The sequence below is a fragment of the Muntiacus reevesi genome, chromosome 12 (assembly GCF_963930625.1).
Source record: "Muntiacus reevesi chromosome 12, mMunRee1.1, whole genome shotgun sequence".
Classification (NCBI taxonomy): Eukaryota; Metazoa; Chordata; class Mammalia; order Artiodactyla; family Cervidae; genus Muntiacus; species Muntiacus reevesi.
Genome location: NC_089260.1, coordinates 71,478,607 through 71,498,386, shown reverse-complemented (window position 1 = coordinate 71,498,386; position 19,780 = coordinate 71,478,607). Strand labels below are relative to the sequence as shown.

Genomic DNA, 19,780 nt, shown 5'->3' with positions numbered 1-19,780 from the left:
AGAATTAAAAACTTATTTTAAACATCATCTGTGTGAAAGTAAATTTTAAAGTAGACAATGTAGTTAGGAGGGAAATACAAACAAAAAAATGGAATCTAAGTCAACCACATCTGAGATTTAGCCTGAATTTAACCAACTGCATGAGCAGCTATGTAATTTTAGACAACTTCTTTAGACATGAGGTAACTGTTTCTTCTGATGTCACACAAGACACTACTGATATACACACTGTAGTTACAATTTTATTGGTCTTTGAAACAATGCTTTTAAATCAGTAGAGAAACCAAGTCATAGGTGGCAGCTTACAGACTAAATTATTTTTACAATTTTACATTTTAAACTAGTCTTTACTAAATTATCACTTCAACTTCCCATCTGAAAAGTGAAACTATTATAGCACTAATACCAACACTGTCATCAATTGTGAAGAGCAGAAAATTGATTAGAATTCTAATTAAATATGTGTAAATGGGATTTCTCTAGCCAGTAAATTTAGAATCTATTTAAATGTGTTAGCCTGGAGAATCGGAAAAAGTTTTTCAATAAAATCATTAAAAGTAATTTATTAAAAATTCAGTGGGTTCCTTGCCAGAAACGTACTCTTCAGATATGTTTGCCAAAATATGCTAATATTTATGTTCAACGTTAATCCTGGGATCAGTGTTTGAATTATAATCTATAAGAAATAAATGTTCATTATTTGAAGATTAATTAAATAAATTCTGGAACATGCATATAAAATATTATGCAGACATTAAAAAGAATGAAGCAAAACTTTGCATATGCTTATATGGACAGAGGTACAAAACAACCTATTAAAAACAATTAAAGGTTACAAGAGAGCATGGGACTTGCAGGGTAACTGAGGAGTTTATCAAAGCTCTTCCATAAAAAGCAACAATAAAAGCTGACTGAATAGTTAAAAACAATTTTAGAACTCTGGAAACTTATTGAAGGGATACAATAAACTGTTTGTGAAAAACTGCTAAGTCTCAGGAAAGAAGGGTGGGAGCCTGTGGTGATTTTGTCTAGGGATGCTTCCGTCCTTCCTCCCAGCCCAGATGATGCATGAATTCCACTAGGATGGTAAACCACAAGAAACAGAAGAAGGAGGTTCACTCAACTTCAAAGAATGAATGAAAGAGCTTCATGCCCAGCAGCACTGTCAATATTAGTAGCAACTGGTAGTGAATGACCAGAGAAGATCAGTCAGCAAGTCTAATAATCAGGTTTGGGGTGGAACAAGCAACAAACAGAAAGATTGGCAGATTAGCCACAAATTTACCAGCCATGGAGAGCTTTGATAGCTCTCTGCCTGATAGTGAGTGTGTGTCCACTAAAGGGGATACAAGGATTCCTGGCAGAAAGCAAAAGCCAGGGCAAACAGGAACCTGACTATACTCCGCAGTGACAGCCAGTCCCATCCGCAGAAGGCCAAAGCCCTACAGACACAGGTGCTAAGCACAGCCTCTGACAAGTCACTGGCCGATCTCTCAGCAATGCTGACCCAGGGAAAACTCCAAGAAGGCCAGGCTTAAGAATAAAATTGAGAAATAAAAAAATTAACAAAACTTTAGACCATGAAGGAGACAGACTGCCGTTTCAGTCCAACTAAATTATTAAAGAAAAGAAAAGAAAAAACCTACAACAACCACCCTCTGGGAAATAATGAATCGGAATCAGATTCATCGCAAAACATTACCTAAAATGGGGTGTTCTCACCAATAACCTGAGACATGCAAAGAAATGAAAATATCACCCTTACCCAGGGCAGGAAGAAACTTCCCAGGAGAGGACTCAAATCTGGACTAGCAAAAAAGATTTTTAAAAACCCAAAATAACTATAATGCAAAGTTACTTAGAGGAGTTCATCAAAAGATTTGAGATGGCACAAGAATGAATCAGTGAACTTGAAGGTAAGTCAACTAAAAGTGTTCACTCTGAAAAACGAGAAAAGCAGACGAAGGAAAATGAGTCTAAGATATCTCTGGGGCACCATCGAATGTACCAACATACACATAATGGGAATCCAGAGGTTGAGAGGGTAGGGGAGGAAGAGTAAGGTGGGAAAAAATCCAGAGAAACAATGGGTGAAAACTACCCACATCTGAAGAAAGATATAAACCGACATATCCACAAAGTTTAATGAACAAGAAAGACAAACATGTACACCAAAGTCAAATTGTTGAAAACGAAAGAAAAAGCCTGAGTAGCAGCAAGAGAAAAACAACAGATCATGTACAGAACAAAATAATTAATGACTCTTCCCATCAAAAATAGTGGAGGTTATAAAATAGATGAATGGTCTTTTACTACCTAACCGCCAACCAAGAATTATATACAGGTATAATTCAGAGATATTGTGGGTTTGGTTCCAGACCACTGCAATAAAGCAAATATTGCAATAAAGCAAGTCATACAAAATTTTTAGTTTCTCAATGCCTAGAAAAGTTATGTCTAAAATTATACTATAGCCTATTAGCATGTAATAGCATTGTGTCTAAAAAAAAAAAAGTACCTACCTTAATTAAAAAATATTTTATTGCTAAAAACTGCTAACCATTATTTGAGCTTTCAGTGAGTCCCAGTAGTAATAGTAGTAATAAAGATCACTGATCAGAGATTACCACAACAAACACAAAATTAATTTTTTAAAAAGCTTGAGATACTGTAAGAATTATCAAAATGTGACACAGAGACATGAAGTAAATAAACGTTATTGGATAAATGATGCCAACAGACTTGCCTGACACAGGGTTGTCACAACCTTCAATTTGTAAAAAACATAGTATCTCTGAGGCATAGTAAAATGAAGTGCAATAAAAAAAGTATGCTTGTAAACTAAACTTTAGGATATAGATGAAATAAAGACACTTTGAGAAAAAAAGAACAATTTTGCTAGCAGACCCATGTTACAAAAAAGACTAAAGGAAGTCCTTCAGGCTGAAAAGAAACAACATCATATCATATGGCAATTCTATCTGCATAAAGAAATGAACAGCACCAAAAATAATAAATGTGTGTTAATGTCTATATAAATACTGTACTACAAACCAATATCCCTTATGATTATAGATGTAAAAATCCTTAAACTATTAGTAAGCAAACCCCAGCAACATATAAAAGGGACTATATATCAAGTTGGTTAAATCCTAAAACCAAGTAGGATTTAACCTTGGACTGCACGGTTGGCTTGACATCTGAAAATCAACTATGCAACACACTAGGATTAACAGAATAAAGAAGAAAAACCACATGATCATCTCAATGGACAGAAAAAAGCATCTGGCACAATCCAACACCTATTTGTGATAAAATGAAAGCAAAACCAGAAAACCTCTTAACAGCTAGCAATAGAACTTCAACATGATAAAGAGTCGCAATAAAAAAGACCCTACAGCTAACATCACACTTACTGGTAAAAGACTGAAAATAAGAAAAGGATTTCCATCTTCACGTCTATTCAACAAAGTGTTGAAAAAGTTCTAGTTAGTGCAATAAAGAAGAAAATAAAATTAATAAAAAATGAAAGGCATCAGATAGGAAAGGAAGTAAAGCTTCTTTATTCACAGATCACATGACTCTGTATGTCCTTGTGGCCATCCACACGCTAAAACTAACAAACACATCCAGCAAGGTCAAATAAGATCAACTCCATTTCTGTATGCTAGGAACTGTCTGAAAATGAAATTTAGAAAAACAGTTCCATTCACAGTAACATCGAAAAGTATATAATACTTAGAAACAAATTTAACAAAAGAAATGCAAGCCTGGGATCCTGAAAACCATAATAAAACACTGCTGAGAAAAAAATTTAAGTATCTTTTTAAAAAACAGAGAGACATTTCAAGTTCATGGATAGGAAGATGTAATATTATTAAGATGGAAATTATCCCCAAAGTGATCTTCAGGTTCTATAGTGTCAAAACCCTAAGAAATTTTTTTTTTTTTTTTTGTAAAAAGTCACAAGCTAAATGCAAAAGAAACATAAAAATGCAAAGCAGCCAGAAAAGACAAAACAACTTTGAAGAACACAGTTGCAGAACTTACACAACCTGGATTTCAAAATTTGCTCTAAGGCTGAAGTAATTAAGAGCATGGTCCAGGCATAAGGACAGGTACATTAATCAATGGACAGACCTGAGAACACTGAAATAAATTCATACATTATATGCAGTTAATTTCCAACACTGGTGCTGAGGCAATCCAACAGGGGTAGAACTGTCTTTCTAGTATACGGTGCTGGGACTACTGGGTACCTACTAGAAAAAGATAAATTCAGATGCTAAATCTAGTGCCATAAACAAAAATTAACTTTGAGTGGATCATAGACTTAAACCGGAGTTAATACCATAAAATGTTAAGAAAACACAGCAGAAATTCTTTGTGACTTTGGGTTAGGCAAGAGTCTTCTGGCCTGCTCAGGTTCAAGGTGAAAAGTTGGAACCCATGTCTTGGTGGAAGAGTGGAAAGAGACAGGGTGGAGGCCTGCCACGGCCACCTCTGGAAACTGAGTCTATCCAGTTTGGCTAAGCCGGCACTCCCCAGTCCACACTGAATGACCACAAGGGGAGTAAACCTCTCCTTCCTCTTGTCAGAGTTGCAATTTTAAAGTCATTTATGTAAATATCTGATTCCAACCTGTCTCTCCCATTACAGAAGCTCCATAAGGGCAGGGACTATGTCATGCATTGGTTTACACGTGTCTATCAAATAGAAAGCACTCAAAAACTTTGTTTTTAAACTAAATGAATAATAGGATCATCTTAACTGGCTTGACGGAACCAATAAAAAGTTAACTATATTAAGTTCCCAAATTAAAGTACTTAATCCAATCTTATGCCCTGGTTTTTCCAAGGCAGTCATGATTTATAACATGATTTCCCTACAAATATGACAGTTTCCTCACAGATAATGTAATCATGACACAGGCTGCAGTATGCAAGTCAATCTACTGCATTTATTGAGCACGACCTGACCCCAGACAGCTGTTAGTGGAGGCGACAGTTTCTCTATAGTAAACTGTCTGAAGAGGTTCAATTTCTGCTTTTTTAAAATCTAGACAGGTCCAAATTTTTGTTTTTTAAATCTAGAACACGCAAATTATACAGAAGGCCTACACTAACTCTTGTAGTGGAAATAGGGATATATTCTCTTTAAATTATCATATTCTCAGCAACGTCAAGGTGTCTGAAAAGGATCAATGCGACCACTAACTGTTAAGAAAACATCAATGTCCACACAGCACCCTTCCTCTCTGTGCTGGTCTGCTCTTGTCCGTCACCCTAGTCATGCTACACAGAAATCGACTGCATCCATCCGTCCCTAAACCACACAGCCGCGAGGCTGGGGCCGCGCTCAGTCCACACGTCAGCTCCAAGCACAGCGCCTGGCTCATGGCCGGCACCACCAAGCTCGTGCTGCAGAGCAACGAGCCTGTGAGGTGACTTCAGCGTCACAAAAAGGCTTAGGACTTGCAACCCAAAACACAAACTACTGACTGCTCTTCACCTTTCTTGCTGGGTCACCTGAGCTGTATTGCCTCATCTCTTTCAAAATGCCTGGCCTCACAGAAAAAGAAGGAAAGATGCCAAGTAGTTCACAGGGACACTTTAGCAGATCAAGCGCTATGCAAATAACAATTACTGATTAGAATTATCCAGAATTAAAACAAAGGGAGGACTTTCAAGTACCAATTAATTATCAAGAAACATTGTACTAACTGGAATGAGGAACTTTTTGATTTCTTCCAGAGCATGTCCCATCCGGGCATAGGCTTCTGCTGGAGGTGCAAAAACTTCAATGAGAACGTGGAGATCATCATTGAGATGGAAGTACTTTGCTTCTCCACTTTTCCTCAACTCTTCTTCCTGAAGAAAGAAAACCCATGTTTGAAAGGGTGTCATTGTAAGAAAAGAAAATGAAAATAAAAACTACCAAGTTTATTTAGCACATGGTGGTCCTAAAGATTCACTCAGCAGCAAACAACACCCAAGAAAGTACATTTGAAACATATACATGATTCTGTCATTCCCAGGGAGCCTCCACAGGCTTCCTGCTGCACGGGAGGAAGCCTCCAGTCCTGCCTCTGGCCCTGGAGTCCTCCTGCCGTCTAGCCAAGGCCATGCATGCCGGCTGACTCTCTTCACCTGCCCAGCCTTGCTGGCTCCCCCCACCCCAGGCTCTGCAGAGAACTCCTCTATGCTCCTCCTGACTCTCTTCACACCCCCAGCTTTGCTGGCTCACCCCCCAGGCACGCAGAGAACTCCTCTGTGCTCCTCAAACGGGCCGCCCAACCAGGCCTGCGTCTGTGCTGGTTACACTGTGCGTATCTATCTGTCTAAAATACTTTACTGTTGGTCCATTTTCTAATCTCTCACTTAAAGTGGTTGCCATGGAGCAGAACCCATGGTTGTCTTGTTTTACTGCATGCTTCTGTGTCTAGAAAAGCGCTTGGTAAATAGTAGATGCTCAATGAACATTTCTGAATGAGTAGGTAAATATTATTATTTTTATATTCATTTGCTCATTCATATATTCATTCAAAAAATATTTCCAAATGCCAGGCCCTACACTCTATCTGAGAAGAAAACAGTGAATAAAATAAATGAAAATTTTTATATGATTTTATTTAATTATGAGAAACATTAAAAAAAATTTTGGTTGATATAATGAAATTCAGGAGAAGAAAACAGGAGGCGGGGGGGGACTCAGATCATAAAGGAACCACTAACTTTGCTCCATTAGCTTTTTCAACAAGCCTTCATTAGAGCAACAATTACTATTCTGTCGTTGTTCTCAACATTAAGATCAGACAGACAGACAAAGATTAGTAGGAACCTACAACTGGAGAGATTTCCAAAAGGCAGAAATCCCTACAAGCCGCTCCAAAAAACCTACCCTGTAAGAGAGCGAGCCCAGGAATTCCTGCCAACAGCACCTGCGGGTCCTGGAATTAGCCAAGAGGCCAAAGAGGCACACACACCCTGGATTTAAGGCTTTAACTTTTGTTAGTTAACTAATTTGAATTCTTATGAAGAAAAGCAATCAAAATACAGAGCATGAAAAGGGCAGCGGACCTAGAGCCAGACAGACCTGAATTTTAGCCATGTTGGTCAACATGGGTGTGAGTCTGAACAGATTATATGTAACCCATCACTTAATTTGCAAAATCAATTTGGTGTCAGGGCTTCCCTCCATAGCTCAGTTGGTAAAGCATTTGCCTGCAATGCAGGAGACCGGAGTTCAATTCCTGGGTCAGGAAGATCCCCTGGAAAGGAAATGGCAACCCACTCCAGTATTCTTGCCTGGAGAATCCCACGGACAGAGGAGCCTGACAGGCTACAGTCCAGGGGATCACAAGAGTCAGACACGACTTAGTGACTAAACCATCATCACTACTACCACCACCACTAAACCACAATATGTATATGAGTACCCTGGTGCTCAGACAGTAAGACTCCGCCTACAGTGCAGGAGACCCAGGTTGGATCCCTGGGTCGGGGAGAGCCCCTGAAGAAGAGAATGGCAACACACTCCAGTTTTCTTGCCTGGGAAATCCCTTGGACAGAGGAGCCTGGCAGGCTACACTCCATGGGGTCACATGAGTCAGACACGACTGAGAAGCTATGACTGTGTATATGAACGCAGGTCCACTGAGATGAATAAAAAGGCAGTTTGTGTAGAGGCTGGCAAAGGAGATGGTGCATACAGTGTCCAGGACACTCCTTGTGTGTGGCAGGTACTCAGGAAATGCTAGTTTCCTTCACATTTATGGAAAGTGGACCAGAGAATGAGAGAAAAGAAAAAAAATTGTTTGAAGGGAGAGCAAATACAAGCTACCTATGCGTTTCCTTCAAAATTTGTCAAGTGTGAAAAGGACTATTCTTTATGCCAATGGTGGACTAGTTCTTGTCCTAATCAGAATATTTTCATTTTTTGATCTGACACTCTGCCTTTCAAAGTTGAGGTCTTAAAAACTGGATTCTATGCCTGGTAGTTCATCTTTGAAAACATAAACTACTGAAGTAAACATTTCTTATCTTTTTCTAATAATGGCACCAAGCTAATGCTTTTAATGAGATTATAACTGTTGATTCACCGGCAAACATTTTCATTTCTATTACAAACTGAAGCTGGAACAGGGAGGCTTTCTGACCATAACCACAGCTGTCCTGCAACTCCACAGAGTGAGCAGTTATTACTGGGTTTCTTTTTGGGTTAATGATGAGAGGCAATGCTCTGTTTAGGGAAGAACACAGACTTTATTATAGAGTTCTGCATTTAAACCCCAAATCCAACAACTGGTCAGATTATTTTATCTTTATCTTGAAGAGGTGATTTTAAAATGAATAATAATAATGTAGTACCTACTGCTCAAAGGGTTGTTATAGTAATAAAGTAGACATTATAATAGTCATTAGGAGTTATTAGTAATAAAGGTGCTGAAGCCTTTCAAAAGACATCAGAGGTCTTTAGAATTATGCTTAGCATATAATAAGCACTCAAATGATAAATATAGTAATGATAACTATTATAACATAATGATAGTGTTAATTATTGTATTATCCTATAACATAGACACTGTGGGCAAACATTCAGCATGTCTGGCACAAACTGAAAGCTCAACAGACCATAGCATTTTAGTGATTATTATGCTATATAATCCGTTGATACATGTCAGTAATGAATCCTACAATTTTATCAATATAGCAAGTACAAGAAGAAAATGAATTATGTTCACATTAGAACTTAAACGATGGACACTATGAAAATCTAAAAGGATGAGATTGTAATACTAGGGAATGGAAACCTCTTTAGAAATAAACATTATTAAGGGAGGACTTCTGTAGACTAAAAATCAGTAAAAAGGATAAACTGAAGTTAGGCAGTGAGGATCTGACTACTACCTGGCAGATAGGACACATCTGTCACTGAAACGATCACTGTGGTTACTATCAGGGAGATGCTTCTGAAGGTGTAAGCCATGGACCACATGGCACAGTATGATGGGCGAGAAGGAGACGAGGTGGGCAGGGTGGGGTGAAATGGGCTCTTTCTGCTGCACTGAAGAGTTCAAAGATGGAAATGGCAGACTCAGGACTTGACATGATCAGTTCAAGACCCAAAGAGCCAGAAGTATCCCAGAAGGTTTTCCTGCTGTGGCCACAGGCTGCTGGAGCCAAGAGATCAGGTAGAGCTCGGGCATGTATAGCTGAATGACCAGCAGACTGCAGCCATCCCTATGGGGGACTAAGGACAGTGTCTGGAGGACCATGAAACCCTGAGAGCTGGATGGGCAACATCTGGAAGGATCCGAGTAACTCTGAGCACAAACACTAAGTCCCACTGAGCCTTCCACACTGGCAAAAACCTGTCTCGAACAGCCAAGGAAGCTGCTTAAAAGAAGATGACAATTCCCATGCTTTCCTTCTGCTACCCTTTATCACCTCCTGGCCAAAGACTGGATCCCTGCCTGCCCCGGGGATGCAGAAAATAAAAGAGCTGAGCTAAATCTAGAGGAGAAGGCTGCATGAGGACAGTAACTGTAGGATTCCTGGTATGTGTGTACTAAACATTTACTCCCAGTCTTTCCAACAAGGATCTGGGACCTTTTACTCTAATAAGCGTACAGTTAAAAGGAGAAATACTCAATACAGTTTGAGGACAAACAGATTCGATTCTGAGCAAATGATGCTCTGCCGAAGGCCACCAATGAGACTGGGGTTTATGGGGTCAAGAGATAAAGTACTTCTGGTCCTGGTCCCCTGACAGTGGGCTCAGTAGACTATGCTACGTCCTCAGCTCCTAGGTGCCTTGATGGGATGTAAACGATCAGCATTTGAAGAATTCCCATACTGACCCACTGACTGATGTGTTCAAGGGCACAGAAATGAGAAGATTTGTGAAGGGGTGATACCTGGTCTGGGAAAGAGGCTCAAGTATGTAATAACAGGGAGTCCCATGTGATGCTGAGCATGCCTCTGTGATCAGGTACCCACTGCAACAGATGTCAAAGCACCTCACTCCCAGCCCCCTCAGTGCTACTCATGAACATGACTGCAGCACACAGACTGCCCTCAAAAAGGATTCCTGGCTCCTGTCACTGCTGACTGTCTAACATGCCAGCAGCAGAGAACAATCACCAGCCCTTAAAATGGCCACAAGATCTGGGAGGACCACCAGGCGTGGTTAGCGAGCTGACATGGTTTAGGATCCCTCTGATGATACCCAGCCAGGCACTTCTCTTTGGACATACAATATGGCTGAAGCCTTGCCTCCCCTGCTTCCTTCTTCCCGTAAAACCATTTGTTGACTCCCTGATCACTGGCACAAAACATTGCTTCTCAAGAAGGAAGGCCCTTAATAACAAACAAGCCGCACAAAGTTGACAGGTTTCACTGGTTGTATCATGGACCTCATTACCAGATGGCCTTCCTGAAAACTTAATTAAGACATCAGCAAAGATGGGATACGTTCCAGTAAGACACACACAATTTCTGACCAACTGACCCATATGTGGTTCCATGTTCTCCTCCTGCCAGAAGAGGTGAGTCAGGGAATCAGAGGAACGTCATTTGTCGACAGTGATGCTTCGTGAGCAGTTCACCTGACCTGGTGTGCATCAGAATCCCTTAAACACCTACTGAAAGTTCATTTTGAGGTTCCACTGAAACAGGCTGCGGCATGTGACTCTATTTTTAAACAATATCTCATATGACCGTGATATGTAGCCATGTTTTAATAAAGTAATATAAATTCCACTGATAAACCTGGATAATAGATTTAGGTTCTCTGAATCTCACTTTTCTGACATAAAATAAGAAAAATATTATGTATCTGTCATCATTTTTCCAAGGATAACATGCAGTAATAATACATGTAAGATGGTACACAGAGTACCTGACTCACAGTGGTTTTTAAATAAACAAATGGTGGCTTTTTTTTAATTATAAAAGCTATTGTTTAGATGGACTTTTTTGTGAGGAGGCTGAATTTTGTCTAAATATGCTTTCTGTCTGACACAAAAATTGTTCAACATTTCACAGAAAGTGATCATTGAAAGTGGATTTCATTCTCACTAAAATAAATCTTTTAATAATGAGAGAACAAGAAAATAATAATAGAACAACATAAGTGATACCACATTATGAAATGTGAACATTCCGTTCAGAATTATTTAAGAAAGTGATCAATAAAAATAATTCAGTAATTTTAGTTTATTAAAAAAAGAGGCAGTCATGTGAATACATCCAAGTAGAACAACTATGTGTCAGGTTAGGAAGCAATCAACAAAACATTTATTTTAATTTTATATCAATTTTAACTTGATAAAAAATGCATGGTGTAACAAAAGAAGGGCAAAAAGAGCAAATAAAAGCATATACTTTAAAAACTCAACAATATGAAACACAGGCATAGAAGAAAAGACCTGAAGAAACTAGTCTAAAATGCAAATAGTGATGCTGAGACATTAGTAACTTATCTCCTCATGATAATTTCAATAAAACTGCACTTTCTAGAAGGTATTGCTTCTAGATTCAAAAGCATGGTGCTACTATTTCACTCCATAAATTAAAGTAATAGTTACCGATTTTGGTTTAAGATACTACATATTCTGAAATTGGCCTGAGTGACCCAACTTTCTGAGCAGTGTCACAAATGCATCACCATATGCAGCATTTCCCCATACTTTCCCCTGGGATCCTAGCTAGCTTTTATGTAACGCGCGTCAACGCGTTGGATCCGTGGATGACCTGAGAGCACGTTACACGCCTTGACTGGAGCAGCAGCCACTGTTACAGCAAGATTTACCTTCGCCTTGTCTCGCATGGAGCCTTTGCCAAGGATGGACATTTTTGTCAAGGTTTCTTCTTGTAAACGCTTCAGAGAATTTCCACGTGGCCCCAAAAGCTTCCCCACAAAGTTGAACTAGGAAAAATAAAAAAAACAACTTATAACATTCGTATCTGAAGAAAGCAATTTATTTCCTGAATTTTAGGAGACACTGCAGCGTGCTGCACATCACTGATTAACGACGAGTAATTTAAGTTCCTGCTATAACATCACCCTGTAACGTTTCCCACAGACTGCAGCAAATAGGGCTAAAAACCGTAAAATTTCAAAAAACATGTATTTCTTCCTAGCAAGTCACTCCAGTGTGACTGTACTTGTTACAAATTGTAAGTGAAGCTAATTCCCAGAATTCCTCACTTGCCTCCTGGCAATTTCCACTTCCATTCAATACCAACCACGGGCAGGCTGGGGAAACAGTCACAGCGGTCCTCTAAGGCGCTCTAACGTCGCCACGAAGCGCCTGCGTCCTTCCACCGGGCGAGCACCCAGGCCGGAGTTGATCAGCCCTGAGGGCTGGTCTGGGCGCCCACCCATCCGGTCAGCCGAGATGCCTAGGGCTCTGCTGAACACGCAGAGTAGCAGCGAGTTAATCAGGAGAACTACAGACTGAGGACTCCAAAACCTGGCTATGCCATTTTTCTGCTGAGACCCTGGGCTCGGGGTAACCAGGCCCTGGTATCCTCATCTGTGAAATGGGAATCACAAATGGCAACAGGACCTCTCCTCACAGCTCTATTCTGAGGATTAAATGGGTCCACACAAATAAACAATTTAAAATAATGCACAGCACACAATAGGCAATAGATAACAACTGAATGAACTAAGTATTGTTAGGAATTTTACATAACTTTTAAAACCCTTATGGTAATTAAAAACCCTGCGTGCTTTCAAATAGAAAATCAGCCCTATTTACCAAGAGAGAAACTTCTCTTTGGCAAGATTGTTGATTACAAACTCATGGTGGTTCAGCTTTGATATGAGCCACGTTCCAGGAGTTACGCCACTGCTGTGCAGTTGCTGTTTTTTAAGACAAAATCGTTTCTAATGTCTCTATGGTAATTGAAGCAATTTTCCTGAAATATGTACTTTAAAAAAAATCAAAATGGCACTTTTTTCTTTGCCCACTTTCTATCTTATTGGTCTTTAACAAAAACTAAATTCTCTATTTTTAACCTTTACATGTAATTACTTTTTGCTTTTCAAAATTTAAGTAAGTTACTTAAAAACTATAGAGGTGAAATGTACAGAGTTTAAAATATCAAATAATACTACAAAGTGGGGGAAAGAAATCAATGTCTCAACCCACCCTACCGTATTCTTGTTCCCCATTTTCTCTGCTTTATCTTTCTGGAAGTTCTCCTGTTGGACACTGGGCCTACTGAAGAGGGTCTAAGTTTCTCTTATTCCTCCTCCTTCCTTTATCTCTGTTTTACTTTCAGGGAGATTTAATTATATTTCCTATACATCCACTGTTTTTTTTTCATTTCTGCTATCAAACGTTTTAACCACCAGCAGTATTTTCTTACGCTGGTTCCTTCTCTGTGGCATTTAAAAACGTTTTATGGAAGCGATGCGAGTTCTTATCTTTCTGAGGCTGGTAATGGCACGAGGTGCCCCACCCCCATACCGGGAAGCTTCTAGTAACAGTATGTGTGTCTTCCACAGATGCCTCTTACCATTTTTGTTTGGAGAATTTATTTCCTGCTACATTATGGGTTTTCCTCACATGACTGGTCACCCTCTGCTTTTTGTTTTTAAAATTTTTAAACTGAAGCTAAAATGCTAACTGGACTTTCTGCTTCTGTACACGCGTGCAATCTGACAACCGTGTGTAACAATTCACCGCAACACAGCAGCCGGTTTTATCACCCAAAGCTACTCAAAGTCCGCGTTGCATTTCTCTTCTCTCGTGCTAGGCATTTCCCTGAATAGGGATTCCCTAATGCCCTAGGAGGGGGAATACGGAGAGCCTCGCTGTGAAGCTCACACACCTCTACTTAAAGGGACACTTCCCTCATCCTCAGTGCGCACCTCCCTGCAGCCCTGAGCTCCATCCATCTGGGTCTCAGAGCCAAAGCTGCTCTCGCTCAGACTCTCAGGAAATCTCCCGTCCCCTGCAAGGGTGAGAAGGGAGGATGCTGGGTTTGCTCAGCTGGGAAGAGCATCCAGTGGTCTAAAAGCCTCCACGCAGAGACTTTCCACTATGTCCTCTCTTGTCAGTTCTATTCCGTCAATGTAGCTCCATAGTAACTGCTATCAACAATTCCCGAGTCTTCTCAGGAAGGTTTTCCACACTAATAAGCATCTTTCTGGTTGCTTTCTCCTCCCCTGCAAGCTCAGGATTCTGCTTTCTCTGGTCTCCTAAGTCATCACCACTTATCCATTTATTTTGCAACCACCAAATTAATGTTAGTTAAACTAACACCGTTTAACTAAAGTTGCCTCACACGCCCATTCTTACCTTCATAGGTCTGTGCCGTTTTCATTCATTTATATTCATTTTTGCAGGTTTCAAGGAGAGCATAAAAATGAGTGTTCAAACAGCCACATTTACATCACGTCTGTAATAGTTAAATATCTCCCAATTAATAAAATTAAGAGACCTTACAAAGCATCCAGCGCAAACACTGAATTTCACACTGAGGCAACGGATGTCCATAGAACATGTGATATGTGAAGTGTGAAGTGACGCTCAAGTCACTTGACAACACATCAAACCAGGAGATCCCAGCACTCCTCTTACAGGCCCTGTGCTCCCAGGGGCCAGCCTCGGCTAAGATGCACTCAGGCGTCCATTCCCTTCTGCTCCCCCAGCCCCCGCCAACGCCCCTCGTCCCTCACCCTCCGGGCCTGGTTCCCTCTCCGTCCGAGGTCTGACCTCCGCCACACCTGCAGGCCTCGGGCTCAGCACTCTCTCTGTCACCTCAGCCCTTCCCTGAGCTTCTAGAAATCCTCCCAAATAAGGTCTATTCTTCCAGAAGCCAGGGTATGTTTTCTACCTGATGGCTGCACTGGTGAGACAGACAGTAAGAGCCTCGTACACATTAGTCTTGTTTTATTAATGATTCCATTTGGGCACAGATCTGAATAGAAGGTGGAAGTGTTACTTCCAAGACCAATGATTTTTCCCCAGATGCCAATTATTATATGACAAATATACTATCATATTACAAATGCTACATCTGTAAATAAGAAACTTTTCAAATGATTATAAAGATGGTAAACCAGCACAGAGTATATCTAAGTTTTACCACATAACCTGTAAGATCCAATAATTATGTTCTTCCTTGGTAAAGATTAAGGAAGGACTAGCTTTAATTGATCCAAACTCTATTTGTGACATGACACTGTTTCATGGGGAACAATTATAGTGAAGCTGTCATTTCATAAACAACTAAGACTCAGGAACATGTCACTGTCTCCATTAAAAGGTTTCCCTTAATTGGGTGCTCACCAAAAAGTTGATTAGTCTAACAAAGGGATGCTTTATTGACCTCTAACTCAACACTAAAACTGAACTTGTAATCCTGGCCAATGTAGCGTCAAACACATTATTTTTCCAGCAAATGGCACTACCATCCATGTAGGAGCTCAAGCCAGAAGCCTAACAGTCATTCCATGAGGGCAGCGAGGAGTCCTTTTGTACTCACTGCTCCAACACCCTTGCAGAGAGGGCATTTAATCAATGTCCAGTGAATCAATTAGTGGTAGCAATGTCACCTCCGAGATCTCTCTGAAACCTGTCTATTTCCCTGCAGTCCCAGCTCAACCACTAGTCCGAGCCATTGTCATCCCTCACCTCGCCCACAGCAGAACTCCATCTCTGTATCCACTTGTATCTCCTTCAAGCACAGGGAGGTCTTAACAGCTTTCTGTGGCCCTGTTATATGTCTGTTTAAAACAAGAGGTCTGGCCACCCTTACAGGAAACTGCCGTGCACGGGACCAGCACACTCGTGCCCGCCTCCCCAGCCTCCCCACTCTCCTGCCTCTGCCTTTAGCTCTCTGAACTCACTTCAGTTTTTCAAAATTACTGTGTTCTAAGAACTACCCAGTTCAGCTCAGATGTAGAGTCATAAAGAATGTCAGTCTCACCCTTAAAACAACAAGAAAACAGAAGAGGATACCAGCTAATGCTGAAGTGCCCAGGCAAACACCAACCACATATCTGGAGAGCGTGCAAACACCTGCGGGGCGAGACGAGACTCAAGTATCAGCTTCTTGGGATGCAGGAGAGTTGACACCTTCTCAAAGGGTTTTTCTGCAGGAATCCAACAGCATCACCTCCTAACCCCCAAATGTGCACAGGGAAGAGGAGGGAAGACCCCTGAGAGCACTCGTCCTGGCTGGGGACAGGGGTGGGGTGGGGAGCAGCCTCTGCTGAAACCTCAGAGCCCAGACCCCCTCTCTCCTCCTAAACAAAAGCCTGAATCTTCAGGAAGAATGGCAACAAAACCTACTTTGCTTTGTTTTTTTAAATCCTGACAAAATCAACAAAGCCTGTCCTGAGATCAGTGTCTAGCCCACAGGAAGCATTGTTGCTGCCGCACACTGGTGATTCTCAATCTTGTTCCAGGTGCTGGGTGGAGAACAGAAAGGCCAGACAGAGAAGCAGGCATGCAGACACATCTGTTAATTATCGCTAAGCTCTAGTGAGGGGGACAGAGGCGAGGACAGACAGCGTGGGTATCACAGAGGGCGGAGCAACGTCAGCTCAAGCGGGCCTGGGACCATAGGCCTGGCTGTGTCCTAGGCAAAGGTCTGGAGCAGAGCAGCCCCTGCGCTGTGAACAGCAAATGCCCAAGCCCTCGGGCACTAAGGAGCTTCTCTGAAACAGGAAGGCAGCCAGCCTCCTGAAGCAGAGCGGCTGGGGCGGGGAAGTAAGAGGCAGAGTCATCCATCTGGGCAGGAACCTGGGCTTAACTTGGAGTTTAAAATCCGGAGTCACTCTGGGTGGTTTCAGCTTTTCCTTGTAAAGAACACACACAACACACAAGAGCAGCACTGCCAGCCCTTCCCAAGATCAGCAGGCTGACAGGCCCGAGGCTGCATCCCCGACACCCACGGCCCACACGCTCTCTCGCCTCCTGCTTTCTCTTGTCCCACTCACCAAACTGTAGTTTCAGACATCTCTTCCAGGCTGTACTCCCTGGAAGAGAAATGTGTCTTACTCCACTCTGAAATCTTCTCTACATCTCAATCCTGGTCTTCGTTCTTAACAGACGTATGTGTGTGTAAGTCGCTTCAGCCCTGCCCGACTCTTTGAGACCCCATGGGCTGTAGCCTACCAGGCTCCGCTCTCCAAGGGATTTTCCAGGCAAGAACAGCGGAGTGGGCTGCCATTCCCTCCCCCAGGAGACCGTCCCCCGCCACCCTCCCCCAGGACTGAATCTGGGGTTCCCCTGCATTGCGGGCGGATTCTGTGCCATCCGAGCCTCCAGGGAAGCCCTGGTGTGTTCATACTCATGTGCTTAGTCAGTTGTGTCCCTGAGCGCCCACCTCCCACGGTGGCCCTGGGGTGACGGGACCTTGGCATGGTATGTGTCTTCTCAGACCAGAAAGGCAGAAGCTCTCGGGCTTCCTTAGAGCGTGGGCCTGGAAGTGCACTTCTTGTCAGTTAAGGGAGCTGCAGGCGCAGGCCAGACTCAAGGGAAGGGCACACACAGGGTATGAATGTGGGGAGTGGCCACCCGGGGGCGCACTCCCACAGACAAAACCCACAAAGCAGTCGCTTATCAAACAGGGAGGCTTTTATAGCCTCAAACCTCACAGTCTTTTTCCCCGCCCAGTGATGACTTCCTACCTTCCTGTTCTTAAGAGGGGATGGAGGTGCCAATCTGTGGGCAGAGACCCTGACTGACTTCCCCATGTACCTAAGCCTTAGCGAAGAGCAGCAGGGGCTCCCGACAGGTAGGCAGCGTTTCACACCCTGAAGGCAAGTCCTGAGTGCCAGCCAAGTTACCGCCCAAAATGCATCAACCTCTACCCCAGGTGCAATTAAAACGGACCCTGGCCTGTGCCACACAGGCACAGGTGGAAGGAGGCGTGTTTCTGGTATACGGGCCCTAACTGCACAATGACGTCTGGTAAATGAGCATCTTATCAAGTCTAAAGGTTATTTAAAATCCTTAAAAAGACATCTTAGAAAGACTGTAAAATAAGGAGGTACTGTAAGAAATAAACATTGTAATTTATTTCCATAGCGTTAGTTCTAAAGTTGGATGTGAGAAATGAGAGGATATAATTTTTAAAAACTTTAAAAACGTTGGACAGGAGTGTAAAGCTTACTGAAGAGCTAAGAACATGTGAGAGAGGAAGGAGGCGAGCGAGCAGGTCCAGGGGTGCAGTCCGGGGTGAAGGCAGACCCAGTGTTCCCTATAGATTGTAACGGCAAGTGATCCAGATCTCAGGTTGGGCAATCAAGAAGTACTTCTGGCTCGCACACTACATTTTATACGTATGTAAAATGAATGTGTGTGTATGCATATATATGTCTGTGTGCATGTGTGCGTGTGCATGCTCAGTCATGTTCAACTCTTTGCAAACCCCTGGACTGCAGCCCACCAGGCTCCTCTGTCCATGAGATTTCCCAGGAAGAATACTGGAGTGGGTTGCCATTTCCTTCTCCAGGGGATCTTTCCAACCCTGGCATCAAACTCGTGTCTCTTGTCTCCTGCATTGGCGAGTGGATTCTTTACCAACTTTGCCACCTGGGAAGTTGATGCTATGTTTATGTATACATTTATTTACTTTAAAATTCTACACCTGGCCTACCACTGGTTAATATTTCAATAGTTTCTTAGATTAAGAGATTCGTCATTAACAAACCAGATACAGAAACCAGTCCCGAATCAAGATGACTCTCCTTATGCCCAGCTGGATGGAGCTGCCTGCACTGTCCTAGCCTAAGCCTGCACGGGAACAGGGGGCGAGTGGCGCCGCTGTCTTCCCGCTCGCTTAGACTGCATCTCCAGTAGCCCCGAAGTTGCAGTCTCTTTGGCAACAATCTTTGTGTACTGAAAGGTAAGTTAACAAGGAGACACAATCCAAGAGCCCATAATCAGACACATCCAGCAGGTATGTGCCCCAACCACTGAGAGCAAATGAGTGACTAAAGCCTGGCGGGAGCGTCTGCCGTGGAGAACTCCCTCTTCACGCCAGGATCCGGTCTCACTGCCCAGCGCTCACATGAGCCATCTAACAGTACTAGCCTGAACCTGTGTAATAAACAAAGCTTAATTTCTTGAATAAGACCATGGACTCTGGAGCCAGATTTCTTCAGTTCAAATGCCTGTGACTTACTGTGTAACATTTAGCAAGTTACTTAACTTCTCTGTTCTTCAGTTTTTCATATGTGAACAGGAGATCATCCTTCCCTCCTCCTAAAATGTGTAAAGATTAACACGTGAGAAGTTAATAAAAGTAAGGGCTGAGATGCAGAAATCATAGGCTATATACATTACAACAGAAATTCTAGCATGTTTTTCTAGCACCCACATGTAAGGCTGGACTCAACATCCCTCTCTGGAAAACACCACCCCACATCCTCTCTCTAGACTTACTGGGGAGAATAATTAAACTGTCAAAAAACAACATTTGGTTCATCATCTCCACATTCACCTAATTACGGCCCAATGGCAAGAATCAAAAGACAATAAATGAGGTTTGTTTTAACCTATCTTCTCTTGAAACGAAAGACCAGCTCACTATTTTCATTAGCTTTACCAGCCATTTTAGGTTCCAATAATTTAACCACTAACACAATAAATAAATAAACCTACCTTCTAGTTGGTATTCAGAATACTGATCTCATCTGAATTAAGTCAATGTCATAAATGCGAAACTCCAAACAGTAGTAAACCTAACAACAGACTGCGGACTGTTTCATTCACATGAAACAGAGCAGCCCCTTTGGTAACCAAACA

General features: G+C 42.0%; 1 protein-coding gene across 3 annotated transcripts in view; it reads right to left on the bottom strand.

Annotated features, from left to right (window-relative positions):
• KHDRBS3 (KH RNA binding domain containing, signal transduction associated 3) overlaps positions 1–19,780 on the bottom strand; it is a 147,827-nt gene that overhangs the window by 62,814 nt on the left and 65,233 nt on the right. Inside the window, exons 2-6 of one of the 3 annotated variants that reach the window (XM_065903372.1) lie at positions 19,158–19,237; positions 16,966–17,004; positions 14,318–14,417; positions 11,815–11,931; positions 5,724–5,870 (exon numbers count right to left, since the gene is read on the bottom strand). In XM_065903372.1, the coding sequence (XP_065759444.1) occupies positions 5,724–5,870; positions 11,815–11,931; positions 14,318–14,323 (270 nt within the window). In that variant the 5' untranslated portion in view covers positions 14,324–14,417; positions 16,966–17,004; positions 19,158–19,237. The remainder of the gene's footprint in view (positions 1–5,723; positions 5,871–11,814; positions 11,932–14,317; positions 14,418–16,965; positions 17,005–19,157; positions 19,238–19,780) is intronic. The other 2 variants (XM_065903373.1, XM_065903371.1) reach the window with 2 other exon arrangements.